General features: G+C 39.3%; 1 protein-coding gene across 1 annotated transcript; it reads right to left on the bottom strand.

Moving 5' to 3' along the window:
- Positions 1–4,001: 4,001 nt before the first annotated feature.
- Zfrp8 (Zinc finger protein RP-8) lies at positions 4,002–11,928 on the bottom strand. Its single transcript, XM_080274621.1, has 9 exons — positions 11,635–11,928; positions 11,254–11,393; positions 10,571–10,694; positions 10,114–10,194; positions 8,388–8,481; positions 6,796–6,963; positions 6,354–6,451; positions 5,871–5,981; positions 4,002–5,573 (listed from the first exon to the last, which is right to left on the bottom strand). The coding sequence occupies exons 1-9, from the start codon at positions 11,719–11,721 to the stop codon at positions 5,397–5,399; spliced, it is 1,080 nt and encodes a 359-aa protein (XP_080130747.1). The 5' UTR covers positions 11,722–11,928; the 3' UTR covers positions 4,002–5,396.
- Positions 11,929–15,449: the final 3,521 nt, after the last annotated feature.

Here is a 15,449-nt window from a genome sequence, read left to right as displayed (position 1 = left end):
GTACATCCTTTTCCACTTGAGACAAGCCTACTTCATGTGTATATACTGGTATGATAAATATTAATTATGCCAAAAACATGATAGTTCTCATCCATGCAAAAATGGACTTTTCCATATGCACTGTGTGTGTTCTTTATTGTTTCATTATTACAGATCCAAGATATGTTAGCTAACCCCTTCAGTATGATGATGCAATTTATATTTAATTCTTGCTGTCTCCATATGATTATATTCAGCTTAAAGAGACTATTGAAAGTGGCATGAAAAGGGACAGTCTCTCTTAATCCTTTCATCACTCAGGGTCTCCTAAGCTGAATTAAATCCTCGTGTATTCAGCTTAAGAGACTGTTGAAACTGCCATAATAAAGTACAGTCCCTCTTGACTTTTCCAGTATTCAGAGGCTCTTGTAAGCTGAATAACACCCCCTTGTAGCAGCAAGAATAAACTTCAGAACTATATCATTGTACTGAAGTGGTTAATGGAACTTGGACAGTTTTCTAACAACATGTCACATTAATGGCGAGTTGTTATGCATCAAGGATTCTCCATATAAAGAAATCTAACTTGCAAGGAATTCCTGTTACACTGAACCAGACTTTTACAGAACCTGTATTTGTAATTAAATACTAGTACTGTAATTATCCACTCAGATGAGACACAAGGGTGCGGTATTTATGTCATCTTTACCCTTTCACTTTGATGACATCTTTTAATTTTTTTTTTAGTCGCAGATAATTTTACACAGCATAGGAGAGACTGAACCAGAGAGGCCAGATGTAGTTGTAATTAACCCTTCACTACAAGAGGTCCCCTAAGCTGAATAAAATCATCAGCAGGTTGTAAAATTAAAGCTGTAAAAGATGTCATTGGATTCAAGGGTTAAATGTCAATATCTTCCCCGTACAAATGCATATAGTGTAGTTGGGGTTAAGATTAGTATACTGTAGAGTTCTTGCCCAGTTATTTAGTTTATTAGTATCACTGTCAGTACTGTATTATTTTTGGTCATACAGAAGACTGGGAAAAGTAAAAGTTATATTTGCAACAGTTACAATGAGACGTTACCTTTATCTGTATTGGCATTAAAGTACTACTAAAAGACTTCAGATAAATGCAGTACAATAATAGAAAGTGCCTAAATACATCCTTCATACTTTAACTATAAATCTTTTGCAAAGCCATTGTTAAAGTATCTGTTTGTGGATACCCTAAAAGTTAACTAACTAAAGATTGTGAACAAAATCAGTAATGCACATACAAAGCAGTGTATAGACTTAACTTTTGGAGTGCACAGTTACCTATCCTAGAACCCTCCATAGTTGGGGCTGGGTAATGACATGCAGTGATTGATGTAAATGCAGGGTAGATGACTGTGAAGAAAGAAACATTATACCAGTCTTCATTAAGGACAGTGCTGGTTGGCGGAGGGACAAGAGAATCAGTACTGTGAGATGCCAGTGTATGTTCATGGCTGTGGTGGGGGAATTTAAACTGCAGATGTCATTGAGCATAGTCCAAGCATTGGCTTACTGTCCATCATAAACACAGCCTGAGTTATGACTTGCATTTCATGTGTGTGTGATTGTATATCTTTGTCAGCTTTGGATTGGCTGAAGGTTTTGTGTTGCTTCATTTAGTAGACAGACTTTATGTGACATAAAAAATAGCACAGGTTGGGCAGTTTCTGTAAATTACTCTTTGCAATTATAATATTGGCATTGCTAGACTGTAGAGGGATGAGTGAGTATGCCAGAATATGCCTTTGTCAAACTCTATTTTCTCCATATTTGCTTGTCCAAACCGTGTGACTTATTGCCTCACTTGAACAGCTAGAGACACAAATTCTGCCTGGGAAATTTTCACTTTCCATTAGGTGTTACTTGTATTTATATGCACAGATTAATCTTGACAACATGAAAACTTACCTAAGGAGTTGCTGTACATCTATGCTCATGCCATTTATATAAGAGGGGATCACTTGCTGTATTTTACCTTTCCAGTGCAATGATGTATTATATAGTTTATTCTTGCTGCAGTCAGATTATTTTATTGAGCTTAGGAAAAGTCCTCAAGTAATGTTGGAGTTAACGAGAACTACGTCTGACCTTTCATTTTAAAAGTCTTTCATTGGAGGAATACAATCATCAGAAAATAGCAAGAGTAAGATGATTATTTAGTTTAGAAAGAGTCCCTAAGTAGCTTAGGGGTTATTGAAGGGGATATCCAACCTCTCCAGCCCAAAAAGCCTCCTAAGTTGAATAAAATCATTTGGATATAGCAAGAGCAAGATGTAAAGTCAGAGGGCTTCACTGAACATCAAAAACTATCAATATCATTGGGCCTTATTAGTCTTTTGGGTAGTCCCTGTAAGCTGATGAGGATTTGCTCACTAATTAATCAGAGCAGTTAATACCAGTACTGGCAGTTTTCCTAAAAAATCTGTCATAGTCAAGTATCACAGGATATTTAAAATTCAGATTACTAAAGAAAACTTTCTTGAGTTTCTATGGATTCTACTCATCATTATTTTGCAAGTCAGACTGAATACAGAAAACCTTGCTGTAATCTTGCTGCTTAATTAAAGGGTTGCAAATTAGGCACTTGGTGGTTGTGGTTAGAATGCCCCAGTTGGAGTGACAGACCTAACATAGATTCACTCTCCAAGAGGTGACTTGAAATTTGTCAGTCGTTTAATGTTGTCATGGATGATAGGCTGGTCATCTACCTTTTAATGTACTGGATTATGGTAGTCAAGTCTGGGGACCTATACCTCAAAGGGTGTAATGTGGGTTTTAGTATTTTAATATAATTTAATAAGGCACTTCATTCGGGGAAAAAATATCATGACAACTGTGTATGGTACTTACTATAGAGCTTTGTGGTTGTTTGAGTGTGGAAAGACTTTTTAGTTATTTAATTTGTAAAATAGTGTTGTATGAGAAATAATGCATTTAAAGGTGCCACTTTCATTGATGCAGATTTAGCTTGTAACTAGATAGAAACTTCATTCTTCCTCACTGATAACTGAGGTTTTAGAAATGACTATTTCTGTCTTAGAAAGTAAACAGAGTTAAGAGTTACCTAGCAGTAGTTAGTCACTAGTGTAACTGTTTACAAGTATTTTAAATCTGAATATCTATAATAATCAGTTACTGGCACAGTTAATATTTTCTTTGTACACTTGTTTGTAACATCAAGTGACAGGTTTGAGAATTGTATTAAGAATGAATAGTTGATACTGTATTACCACAAATATTGCATCTATTGTTTGAGATTTGTATATACAGTATTTTTATTACCGTACCAAGAACACAGCTGAAAGCATTACAATACTATACTGTATATTATTTATTTCAGTAATTAAATACAGTATACCTGTATTGCAAGTTTTTCTTCTATTTATTAAATTAGCAAGTTCTTGGAATGACGTAGGTTTGAAAGCTAAGCTAGGTTTTATAGATATATTTAACCAAAGATTGCTCGTATGTGATGATAATGTAAAATTATTAATGCCTTCACTGTGATGATGTCTTTATGTTAGTCTTGCTTTCTCCAGACAAGTTTTATTCAGTTTAGGAGAGACTTCAAGCTAGATGGGCTCCTTCCTTTAATCAGTTTAGGTGAGACTTCAAACAAACTGGATTAGAGATAGCTTTCACTAAGTTCTTCAGTGTGAGGGTTCTTTCTTAGGTTGAGTAATAATCGTCTAGTGGTAGCAAGACTGAATTGAAAAAGGCATCTTCAGGCTGAGGGGTTAAGTGGTGCACCCTCTTGCACCTGACTCAACATTCCATTTCTCCGTCGCAAAGTATCACCCTGCTTTTTAAAAACTGTAACAAATTACTGGTTGTAAAGTATAGTGCCCTAAATTATATAATACAATATACAGTACAGTTAATGGATATTGTAATAATATTATACTATATAAGTTGTCTTTTTATTATCATGAAACTATATTACACTAGTTTCAAAGTACAGTAACAACTTCCAAGTATCCTGCTTTACTGAAAACTGTCATGGTAAAAACACTATAAAATTTCCTTACAATGAATACAGTATGTCCTTGTTATAAGCTGCTTTTTTTTTATATTGTTCAGTAAATTATACAAAATTTGCCAATTAAACTTCTAGCAATATCTGTGAAGCTGACTTAACTGTTTCCCCCCTAGAAATTTACAGAGGTAATGCTGTGTCCTAGTTATGATATTTTAATGCACATCCTTTACTTATAACTAGGACTTCCTGTATCAGTTACACTCAAAGCAAAAATACAGTTAAGGCTTGGCTGCATAAAATAAATAGGCCGTGGATAAATACAATAAAAGTTACAAGCTTACAAGGAGAATTATCATCAGTAAATATAAAATATATCTGTTCTGTCAACTGCTACCTGAGGAGTCATACTGTTATGGCTAGTGATTAAGGTCTGAAAGTTATTGCCTCACACTATCTGGAAGTCTTATATGTTAATTAACACTTTCCTGTTCTTGGGACATTCCAGGGCATCAAAGCTTTATATCCACACAATTCTTTGGATGTCCCTTGATATGGCTAATTCACAAAAAATTCAATACCTGCAGAACAATGGATGATACCCTGAACCTGAAAAGCTCTTGAAAATTTGCATAAAGGGTTTTGATAGCTCAAAAAGAATGAGACTGAATGGTGAGTTGGAGGAGGGGTAGAATGGGAAAGTGTTAAATAATTTGGGTTTTAACTAATTTGCCATAATAGCAGATTTTTTTCCGTTATAAAATTATATAACTTGGTTTCAACAATACAACGTAACAGCATACAAGTCTCTTGCTACAGAAAGCCACTCAAGTATGACAGTGTTAAAAGAAGAGGAGGTGAGGAATTAAGGAAGAAAAATGAGTTACAGGAGGAATAGAAGTGGAAGAGACAAGAAAAGCAGAGAAAAAGAAATGATGATAGGCAAAGGAGAAATCAGTAACCGAGCTGCAGTGCTAGCATATGTCCTAGGGCTGTACATGTATACTCAGTGATATGTAAAGCTCTGTAGCATCTATTCCTCAATGATTTACATTACATATTGCATCTCAGCATTTTCTTGTCTTGTATATATGTTATTTATATTGCATTATCATCAACACGGGAGGAATTGGTAACATTCAATAAGATATCGAGGTGTAATGTGCAAAATAAACTGCTAAAGATGAGGTGTTACAAAATCTCTAGGTCAGAATTCAACCCCTAGTGTGAAGGTTACAACTTTTGATTCCTAATGAAACTGAGTAATGAGAAGTTGTCATGCTTGTGTGCCACCTCCTGCCCACAGGGTAAGGTGGTCTGCTAGTGGTCCAGGAAGAAGAAATAAGAAAGAATCAAGGAGGAATGCTAGTTTATGCCCTAGCACAGGAGCTACAATAAACAGTTAATTATTTCTCATGACACTAGATATAGGGGAGTAGTCTTGTTTGAACGCCACCTCCTCCACATATGGCCGAGAAGTCTGGCAGCTGTCCGGGCAGGAGTAAACCAACACTGTGCCCCAGTCTATGCTACGTCCTGTGTTGTCAACTTTAAGGTGTACCAGCAGCTGGGGCATCACCTGGAAAGAAGAAGATTATAGGAGGATTATGGTGTATCAGAGCTGGGTAAACTGTTGACAGTAACAAGAATAATAATAAGAAAAGATGGTACTGTACTAGAGTTAATGGAAATGTTCAAGTTCCTTTAGTTTGACAAATCCCCCTTAAGATAAATTATTTTTATGATAGTAACAAGTGTTAAATAAATAAACCCTGAAGTCCTGATGGCATAAATAATAAACCTGGATGACAGACAAACATACTGATGGATGTCAATGTGTTAAACGGGTTAACAGCCTAAAAATATTATGCTTTACCTGGAATTCAAACTGCCGAGGCTGGTTACAGTGAGGGCATGGTGGGATATCTGTTGGTTTGTTTTGTGATGACACCCATAATGGATCGTGGCCACGGTCATAACGCACAACCTGGGGATGGATAGTGTACCCAAACATGTATTGCATATATATATATATATATATATATATATATATATATATTATCCTGTTTTACAAATATATGAGGGAAAGGGGGAACAAGAATAGGTAACATAAAAGGGGATGAACAAAAAATGCAAAACCTATCACTGCACAGGGTACACTGTAAAAATGAATTTCCCCTCAAAGACAGGTAATAAGCTATGAAAGAATGGACTTTGCCATTTCAGAAGATGGTTTTCAAGTAAGAAATAAGCTATCATTTGTCATTACATAACATTACTGGTATGTTCATTCACATCACACATTATCTGAACTCTCAAGAACATGTTTACAGTATTACAAAATTAAAGTCTAACTTACTTGATCAGGGTAATCTTTAATTCGAGTCCTAAACTTCTGGAACTGCTTGTCAGTCTCTTTTGAAGCCATGTTAACGAGGTCATTTTCCGTGTCCTCATCTGAAAATATTACGTACATTAGATTTTTCTCTAGTACCTGTACACTCGGGCACAGACTGACCACTATCAAAACAAAGATCGGAGTAAGGCATAGCTTTTCTTATACCGTGCAAGCATCCAATCACATGTGCTGCGCTGCCACTAATTTATGCACAATGCTCTGCTCTGCTGCCTGGTTATACAAATGTCCCTCAATCCCCTCCCTCTCCCCCCAGATGAGAATGGTGGACTGTGAAATGAGAGCTACTTCAGCCCGTAGTCCATCGAGTTCACATTCCGATGAACTTGGGACCACCGCTAATACTACTTCCCTAATTAATATGAAACACATCACCAGGCTTTACCATCTTCATCCTGGTGTGAAGGTCGGCCGGAACGCAGGAGTTCCTCGTACTCCCGCATCACCTCTGCCTCGCTCTTCTCCCGCCCTGCCTCCACCTCTTCTGGCTCCAGCTCCACCTCAAACTCCGGGAAGAGGAATTTGGAAACTGTTGATTTCTGGCCCACACTGCCTACATGAGGGGAAGGTGAGTTGGGTAAAGAGGAGGAAAATAACAAAAGCAAAATACAGTGTAAATGTATTTTTTTTTTTTTTTTTATGTGAGGAAGAAGGAACCAAAGGCTAGGGGCTCGCAAAACAGTTCCTTCCAAGAAAAAAAAAAATACAAAAGTGAGCCAAATTCAAGATCCGTTCATTTCGAGATGCCTGGATGCCTGGACACACTGCATTTGGAAGACTGGAGATCATAGGAAGCAGGAAATACAGACAGAGGGAGACAGTTCCAGAGTTGAGCTGTTGCATAAATGAAAGCCTAGAAGTAATGGTTAACCCTTGCATTAGAGAGCTGGACAGAAAAGAGATGAGAGTTTGTTGCTAGACAGGTGCTATGCACTCATCGTAGAGGTGGAGGGATGCAAGCAGATAGTTCAGAGGAGCAATGACCATTGAAGTAGCGATAGAAAAGAGATAAAGAGGCAACAGTGCAGCAAAGAGACAGAGATAATGCTAGAAGCTACACAAATCTAAACCATCCATCATCCAATCCTACATTGCCCCATGAGGAGCTTAGGAGCCCGGGGCTAGGCAGTTGGTCCCGACATTTAAGATAAGAATGACCAGCTTCACTCATCCCTGAGTGGCAATACATGAGCAATCAACCCTAACCATCCTTTGGATATAAACCTTCACTGGCTCAATCCGATTGGAGGGCAATAATTCCTCACTAAACCACCAGGTGCCAAAATTTGGTTATATGGTTACACCCAGCATTGTAAATGGTTTCCTGGTGTACAAGAACCCATTCGGCTTGTCACTCAATGTACAGTCACCCACAGGCAGAAGGAAGAGGAAAGAATGAAGGAAAGAAAGACAGAAGAGGGAGTGTAAAGTTACCCGCAGGCAGAAGGACAAGGAAGGAATGAAGGAAGGGAAGACAGAAGAGGATGGAAGGAAAGAAGGATGGAGGAGAGGAAAGGGCAGACACCCGACAGCAGCACTACATTGGGTGAGTGGATGGTGAGCGCCCCCACCTACCATTATAAAAATGGATGCTAAACAAAATATAAACATTCATAATAACAAAATAAGTTGACATACATTAACATTCATAATAAAAAAACATATGTTGACCAATATAAACCAATGAGGGGATTGTGAGTTGGGAGCAGAGTAAGACAAAATAAAAATTCAACAACAAAACAAGTACATCTCATGTTTTTGGTATATCAAACAGTTACAAAAGCAACACACATACATATTTTCATTACAAAAAGTATACTGTAATGCCTAAGTATTTACTAAAATCACACATTTAAAAAAATAACATTAATACATTTTGTCACGTAATGATGATGATGATAGCAGTGGTGGGTGGTGGTGATGACAACACCAGTGATGATTCTGAAATTGATGATGATGGTATGGTATATAAATTACCTGGGTCTTTACACTCTGTCTTATGTCCAGCCTTCCAGTCAAATGCCTGATGTGTCTTAGAGCAGTATCGGGCTACCTTACAGCCTCCACACATCTGCAAGTGATAGTGGTTGTACATTAAAGTTGGCAAATGGTAACAATGACAGCTATACTCTCTTCAACCAGGAAATACCATCCCTTTCCCTTGAATGTTGAGTTATAACAAAGCACTAACACTGTACTGGTTTTACATTAATTTGGTAGAAAATTTCCATCTCTTCAGCTTGAATGCCAAGTAGTAACAATAGATTAACAGCAAAAGATGATGCTACTCACAGTGAAGTACTATGGAAAGGATACAGACCTGTCACATTGTCTTTTTTTGCCAATGTACAATGTGAAATAAGCTACAAAAGAATGATAATCTGGGCCAGTTTTGAGTATAAACAGTATACTATATGGTCTATCTATTGCCAGACGCCTCAATCCCGTTTAGGGTGGCCACAAACTAATCGCCTCCAAGTCGCCCTGTCCCCCGCCATTTCACTGCCCTGCTCCCAACTCACACCCCCCTCTCTCATATACCTCTCCACCCCATCCCTCCATCTATATGGTGCTAGTCACAAAAAAGTATTATGAAATGGGTGTAGAGCCATAGTATTGTCTTATTCTTCCACTGTGCTATGACAAATAGGCTGCAAAAGGACGAAAATCTCCTACAAGTTAAATTGCATGAATTCTATCTATCTCTATCTATTGCCAGACGCCTCAATCCCGTTTGGGGTGGCCACAAACAAATCGCCTCCAAGTCGCCCTGTCCCCCGCCATTTCACTGCCCTGCTCCCAACTCACACCCCCCTCTCTCATATACCTCTCCACCCCATCCCTCCATCTCATCCTCGGCCTCCCCCTCCCTCTTCCCCCATCCACCTCACTCATATACACTCTCTTCGTCAGTCTTTCACCCTCCATCCTCTCCACATGGCCAAACCACCTCAGTGTGTTCCTCATAACGCTTCCTATCACATCCACATCTACACCACAACGCTCCTTTATATCCTCATTCGTCAGCCTGTCTCTCCATGTGACTCCACAGGCTCCTCTTAAATAACTCATTTCCACTGCTCTCACTCTTGACTTGTGTCCTTCCAACAATGTCTAAGTTTCACTTCCGTACGTTAGAGTTGGTATCACAATACTGTCATGTAGTAACTTTTTCACTTCCATGCTCACTTCCCTGTTTCTTATCACTGCTTTCAAGGAACCAGCAACCTTTCTTCCCTGCTGTACCCTTTCAAGCACTTCACCCTCCAAACCTCCATCCTTACTCATCACACTACCCAAATACTTAAACGTACTCACATTTTCCAATTCCTCACCATCTAACCTCGCTGTACATTCACTAACTTCACCTCTCTCAAAGACCATCACTTTACTCTTCCCTACATTCACCTTTAGGTTCCGTTTCTTACACACTCTCTCAAACTCATCCACCAAGCCTTGCAGCTCCCCTTCGTCTTCACTCAACAACACAGTATCATCTGCAAACAACAGTACAGGGAGTTTCCAAACACTATCCTCTCTCACCAGGGCCACTCCAACATCCACTATTTAAAGTTGAATATTACCCAATTCTCATGGCAGCTGTGGAAATGTTGGGTTATTGGATTTTCAGGTAACAACTGTTTCACATAAAACACTACAGGAACTGTGAAATAAAAATACAATGTAATGCATGATACCTTACCTTCAGTCCAAGAGCTCCACACACTTTGCACAAATTGTTAAAGTCCTCTGCTCCTGGGGTGTGTGAATCAGCCTCCACTTCCTGAAACAACAAAGAAAATTAGTTACATTCAAAACTGAATGCAAAGAAAACCATCTGACAAATATTCCTATCATTCATGTGTTAATTTGGTAAAGTGACTTGATACCATACTGCATACCATTTTCATTAGAATATAAGTTGCTGTATAGCTATATTCAATATCTAGATGTTCTTGAGCTATGAAACATTCCACTTTCTAGTCAAACAATTATGGAACTCTTACACAATATAGTATCCTGAAGAGTCTGTTGTGCCTTCAGACAGAAATAATGGATTTCAAGTCAGTGCTCAGCATCTCACTTTTCATCGTAACGCAGTGGATTGACATTTATGTCCACAACTGTATCTAACTACAGTGCACAATAAACTGTCACACCTTGGCAGGCTCAGGTGGGTAGTAATCATTGTTGCGAGGGAGCTGACAGCGGAAGACACGGATATTGGAGGCATCATTGTCCTGGCAGCAATCCGGGTCTCGGCAAACAAACACAAACACTGTCCTGGGGAAAAACTGAGGTATAGTCCGGCCTTCCACTGACTTGCATTAGAATTTTATTATCATTATTACCATGATCTTCAAACACTAATTTCTCACATAAATCCCTTCACTGGTGCTACAAAGAAACTCCTTCACATGGTGGCACTGATATAACCATCAGCTCTCATACCTGATTATATAAATGTACCTGAAACTAACTTGGGGGACAAGCCAAGGTTGACATTATAGTATATCCAGTACTGTCATATGTTATGTTGGATGTTCAGTACAAGTACTACAAAAGATAATGAAACAAAATTAATATACAATGGTATTTACTGCTGTATGGTTGTTCGGTCAGTTGCCATATTGCCTTGCTAAAGACCTTTTGCTTAATTTATGTGGAATCGCCTTGCTAAAGACCTTTTGCTTAATTTATGTGGAATTTATCTTGTAGGGTTTCAGTGGTCATTACATCTGAAGTTTGGGCTATTGAGGATAGAATTCCAAGTTTAATGTTTATATATACAATACAAATTAAAGATCTCATTTTTTTCTGATTAAGAGTGTGATTTCCCTACCTATGGAAACATTCCTCCTTGTGGTGGAATGGGGCATAAAGCTGGCAGAGGAAGACTAAAGGATTCTTGCAGCGGCGACAAAACAGCTCCTCAGTGGTTGGCAGATCCTTCAGGGCTAGCCAAGCAGGGTACCCACCAACCTGTGTAATGAGGAACAAAAAATACATGAAGATATAAAACAGAATGTCAACAGCCTAAATGGAAAGGAAGTGCTAATTCCATTTACCAGTATGCCTCTCACAACAAGTCAGAAATAAGCAGTGGAATGGAAAGCGGGCTAGTGATGTGCTTAGTGTAAAGTTTAGCAGGATATATCCTAATAATAATAAATAATACATGCTACGAATAACAGCACTAGATACTGGTTGAAAGAAAATCAACCTTGCTTGGGAAGAACTTTGATCGTAGTTTCCACGCTGGGGCCTGCTCGATGAATCCCAGCTCCACCACGAACTCAGGCTTGGACATATTTCACCCTCCAAAATTACAGCCTCTGGTATATATTATAATGTCCTGAAGAAACAAGGCTTGGTGAAATGAGGCTGGTTCCTATGATGTTAAGACTGAGCGAAAGCCGGGATTGGGTGCTGGATGCTGCTAAGAGATGTTTATGACCTAAAACCTTATGAATATTCTCTGCCTTGAACACTGAGTTAGCTCATCCAGAAAACTATCCAAAACACGTCCACAGGGCTGAGAATATATAGGGAAATGTGAACCCTGCCGCTACAAGCCACACATGCCAATGTTTATTTTGGTGGTGACGTGGGTGAAAACTATCGTACGCGCAGATGTAATATAGTTATACGTGTAGATTTCTTCTCATCCTTAAAAGATAAAAACGTGTTCACATTTTCCGTGATGCTGTGCCCCAATGTATAACGTGTACAATGCTTATTCAACCACGTGCAATATAATAATTGCATCATAGAAAAGAGTGTTGTTAATGAATATATTGATCATACATTTAGTTCTGTAAGGTATCTATGGGCATAGGTAAAATTTCTGCTTTTGCTGAAACAGACTCAGAGAAAGGCTTCCTATGAGTAGGAATGCGCTAAATAAGAATACAGACACGTTCTATAAAAAAAAAGTAACTATCTGTGTATTCTAGCACTAAGCATCGTACATCACTTAGGGACGGTCTCGTATGTTCTAAATTCTGGCTTGTTCTAAATGATGCTCGTCTCTCGTTCTGGCTATAATTACAATTTCTAAATATATCTACAAAAGTCAAGGACCTAGTTATTAATAGCATATTTATCTACTCGTGTATGATATATGACATGTGACGCAGTACTAATTTACGCAAAATAAATGGTTATACTTATAGAGGTATCATCTGAATATACTGTGAGTTTACCTAAAGCAGAATAGTCGCCGTGAAAAAGAAGCGTGTTTTGTTATGCGTAGTGCTTTTTTTTTTCTTCTTTTTTTCCCCCGTGTGATATCGTCGGGATTCTTATACAACTGTAACATCAATAGTGTTCTGTACTAGACTTACACAAGCTAATGGCCAAATTAGTGATGGATACGTGAATCGGGTGAAAATGGGTGATGTGAAGGTTGTTAATTACCTTCATTCCACGTACAGGGGTCAAAGTTCGTCAAAAAATTGTGAGTACTACCACTGTGTATTTTTTCGTGTGTGTGTGTGTGGGGGGGGGATTTTATTCCTGTGCTTGCTGTGGATGTAATTTTGTTTTAATGTTAAGTTAGTGTACTGATGTTTTGTTTTGGTTTTCTTGTTTCCCTCACTGTCCTGAATTCTTTGTTTTTCGTGGTTTTGTGCTTTCGTATTCCGCTTGAGTCAGGTATATTTGTGTTTGTTCCTTTCGTGTGTGTGTGTGTGTGTGTGTGTGTGTGTGTGTGTGTGTGTAATTCACCGTAATTCACCGGGTCGGTCAGGATCACTTGATGGTCGTGTGTGTGTGTGTGTGTGTGTGTGTGTGTGTGTGTGTGTGCAGATAAATCGTCAATAAATAAAAGATGTATGAGGTAAACACGCTTCATGCTGTTACATTAGGCTATTTTGATTTTCCAGTAAAGAATGCAAAATAAAAAATAAATAAATAAGTGTTAATATAGTGTACAAGTGGTCCACATGCACTACATTTCCACTCAGTAGGGCGATTTCTTGTGTGTTTTGGGGACGGCTAAGTTAATGCCCACTCCAGACGACTGAGCCATTTCCTGGGTGTTATCAGTATCAACTCTGCATCATTTGCTTATATCCTACTCCCATCTCAACACCCACGCCCATACCAGCCGACTGAGCCATTTGCTGGGTGTTATCAGTACCAACCCTGCATCATTTACTTATATCCTACTCCCATCTCAACACCCACGCCCACACCAGCCGACTGATCCATTTCCTGGGTGTTATCAGTATCAACCCTGCATCATTGACTCACTTCCTACTCCCGCCGCCACCCCCACGCCCACACCAGCAGCCTGAGCCGTCCCCACAACACAAAATACTGTCAGGTGAATTTCTAGGGCAGTGCTATTTACAGACCAACCTATATAATAATTAACACTGGTAAATTAGTTTTAAAAAATGACATTACTATATTCTTTATGGACTAATTGCCTCGCTAATTATGGATTTTTTTGGATAATTTCTAATTTTGAGTAGAGGGGAGGAGGGGAGGGGAAAGAAGAGGGGAAGGAATGAGAAAAGAAAAGGGAAGGGAGGAACGAGAAGACAATATGAGGGGAAAGGAGGGGGAAAGAAGGGAAGGAGGGAGAAAAAAAGGGGGAAGGGTAGGGGAGAGAAGAGAATATTAGGGGAGAGGAGGGGGAAAGAAGAGGGGAAGGAAGCAGGAAAAAAAGGGGAGAGAAGAGAATATGAGGGGAGAGGAGGGAAGGAAGAGGGGAAGGGAGGGAAGGGGAAGAAAGTTAGGGGAAGGGAGGAGGTAGAGGAGGAGGGAAGAGGAGGGGATAGTGGGAGGTAAGGGGAGAAGAAGAGATAGAAAAGGGGAGGGAGGAGTGGGGAGGGGAGAGGAGAGGAGATAGAAGTGGGGGAAGGGAGAGAAGAGAGAAGAGCGGGGAAGGGAAAGGGAGGAGATAGACAAGAGGGAGGGGGAGGGGGAGGGGAGGGGAGGGGAGGGGAGGGGAAGGGGGGGAAAGGGGAGCAGGTGTTTTATTTTCATGGATAAAAACGTGAGGGGAATATGTCTTTTATGTCCCCCCTCTTTCTCTCTCTCTCTCTCTCTCTCTCTCTCTCTCTCTCTCTTCTGCCACATCTCCCAAACTATTTTCCTTTTTCTTGTCCTTCCTTGTCAAACTCTGATCCCCCTTCTCTCTCCTCGCTCTCCCTCCCTCCCTGCCTCCCTCCCTCCCTCCCTCCCTCTCTCTCTCTCTCTCTCTCATTTCCTCAATTTCTGGGTGCTTGTTGGCAATTCTTCCTATTATGAATCTTTTTCTGTCTGTCTGTCTGTCTGTCTGTCTGTCTCTCTCTCTCTCTCTCTCTCTCTCTCTCTCTCTCTCTCTCATTTCTTCAATATTTGGATGTTTGTTGCCATTTCTTTATAATTTTTTTCTGTCTTTCTCTGTCTGTCTGTCTGTCTGTCTGTCTGCCTCTGTCTCTGTCTGTCTGTCTGTCTGTCTGTCTGTCTCTCTCTCTCTCTCTCTCTCTCTCTCTCACGTACCTTTTTCTCGTCCCCCTCGTAAACTCTGCAATGTCTCCTGCAAAACTTTCCTTCCGAGCAAGAAGCATTCGCCCAGGTCACAGGTCAAAGGTTATTTTAGGTCAATTCAGGTCATTTAGGGTTTTTTAAGGTCATTTAAGGTTATTTCAGGGTTTTTAAGGTTATTGAAGGTAATTTAAGGTTATATAAGGTAATTTAAGGTCATTTTATCTCATATAGAGTTATTTTAGGTCATTTAAGGTTATTTTAAGGCAATTTCTGGTCATTTAAGGTCGTTTTCAGGTCAGTTCAGGTCATGGGGGCTATTTCAGGTCATTGAAGGTAATTCTAAGGTTATTTAAGGTCATTTCAGGTTATTTTCAGGTTATTTCAGGTCATTCAAAGTTATTTCAGGTCATTGAAGGTAATTCTAAGGTTATTTAAGGTCATTTCAGGTTATTTTCAGGTTATTTCAGGTCATTCAAAGTTATTTCAGGCCATTTATGGTTATTTGAGGTCATTTAAGGTTATTTAAGGTCATTTAAGATAATTTCATGTTATTTC

This window comes from Coenobita brevimanus, chromosome 58 (assembly GCF_032717465.1).
Source record: "Coenobita brevimanus isolate Jiangsu-jjx chromosome 58, ASM3271746v2, whole genome shotgun sequence".
Taxonomy (NCBI): domain Eukaryota; kingdom Metazoa; phylum Arthropoda; class Malacostraca; order Decapoda; family Coenobitidae; genus Coenobita; species Coenobita brevimanus.
The sequence above is the reverse complement of the archived record's forward strand: the minus strand, read 5'-3'. Positions and strand labels throughout refer to the sequence as shown.

What these genes read in the sequence shown, in the direction of transcription:
- Zfrp8 (XM_080274621.1), bottom strand. Translation starts at nt 11,721, where the DNA reads ATGTCCAAGCCTGAGTTCGTGGTGGAGCTGGGATTCATCGAGCAGGCC. An exon ending in TTAAAGATTACCCTGATCAA is followed by an intron (nt 5,982 to 6,353) that starts GTAAGTTAGACT and finishes ATCCATCCCCAG; the next exon opens with GTTGTGCGTTATGACCGTGG. An exon ending in CTCGGCAGTTTGAATTCCAG is followed by an intron (nt 5,574 to 5,870) that starts GTAAAGCATAAT and finishes TCTTCTTTCCAG; the next exon opens with GTGATGCCCCAGCTGCTGGT.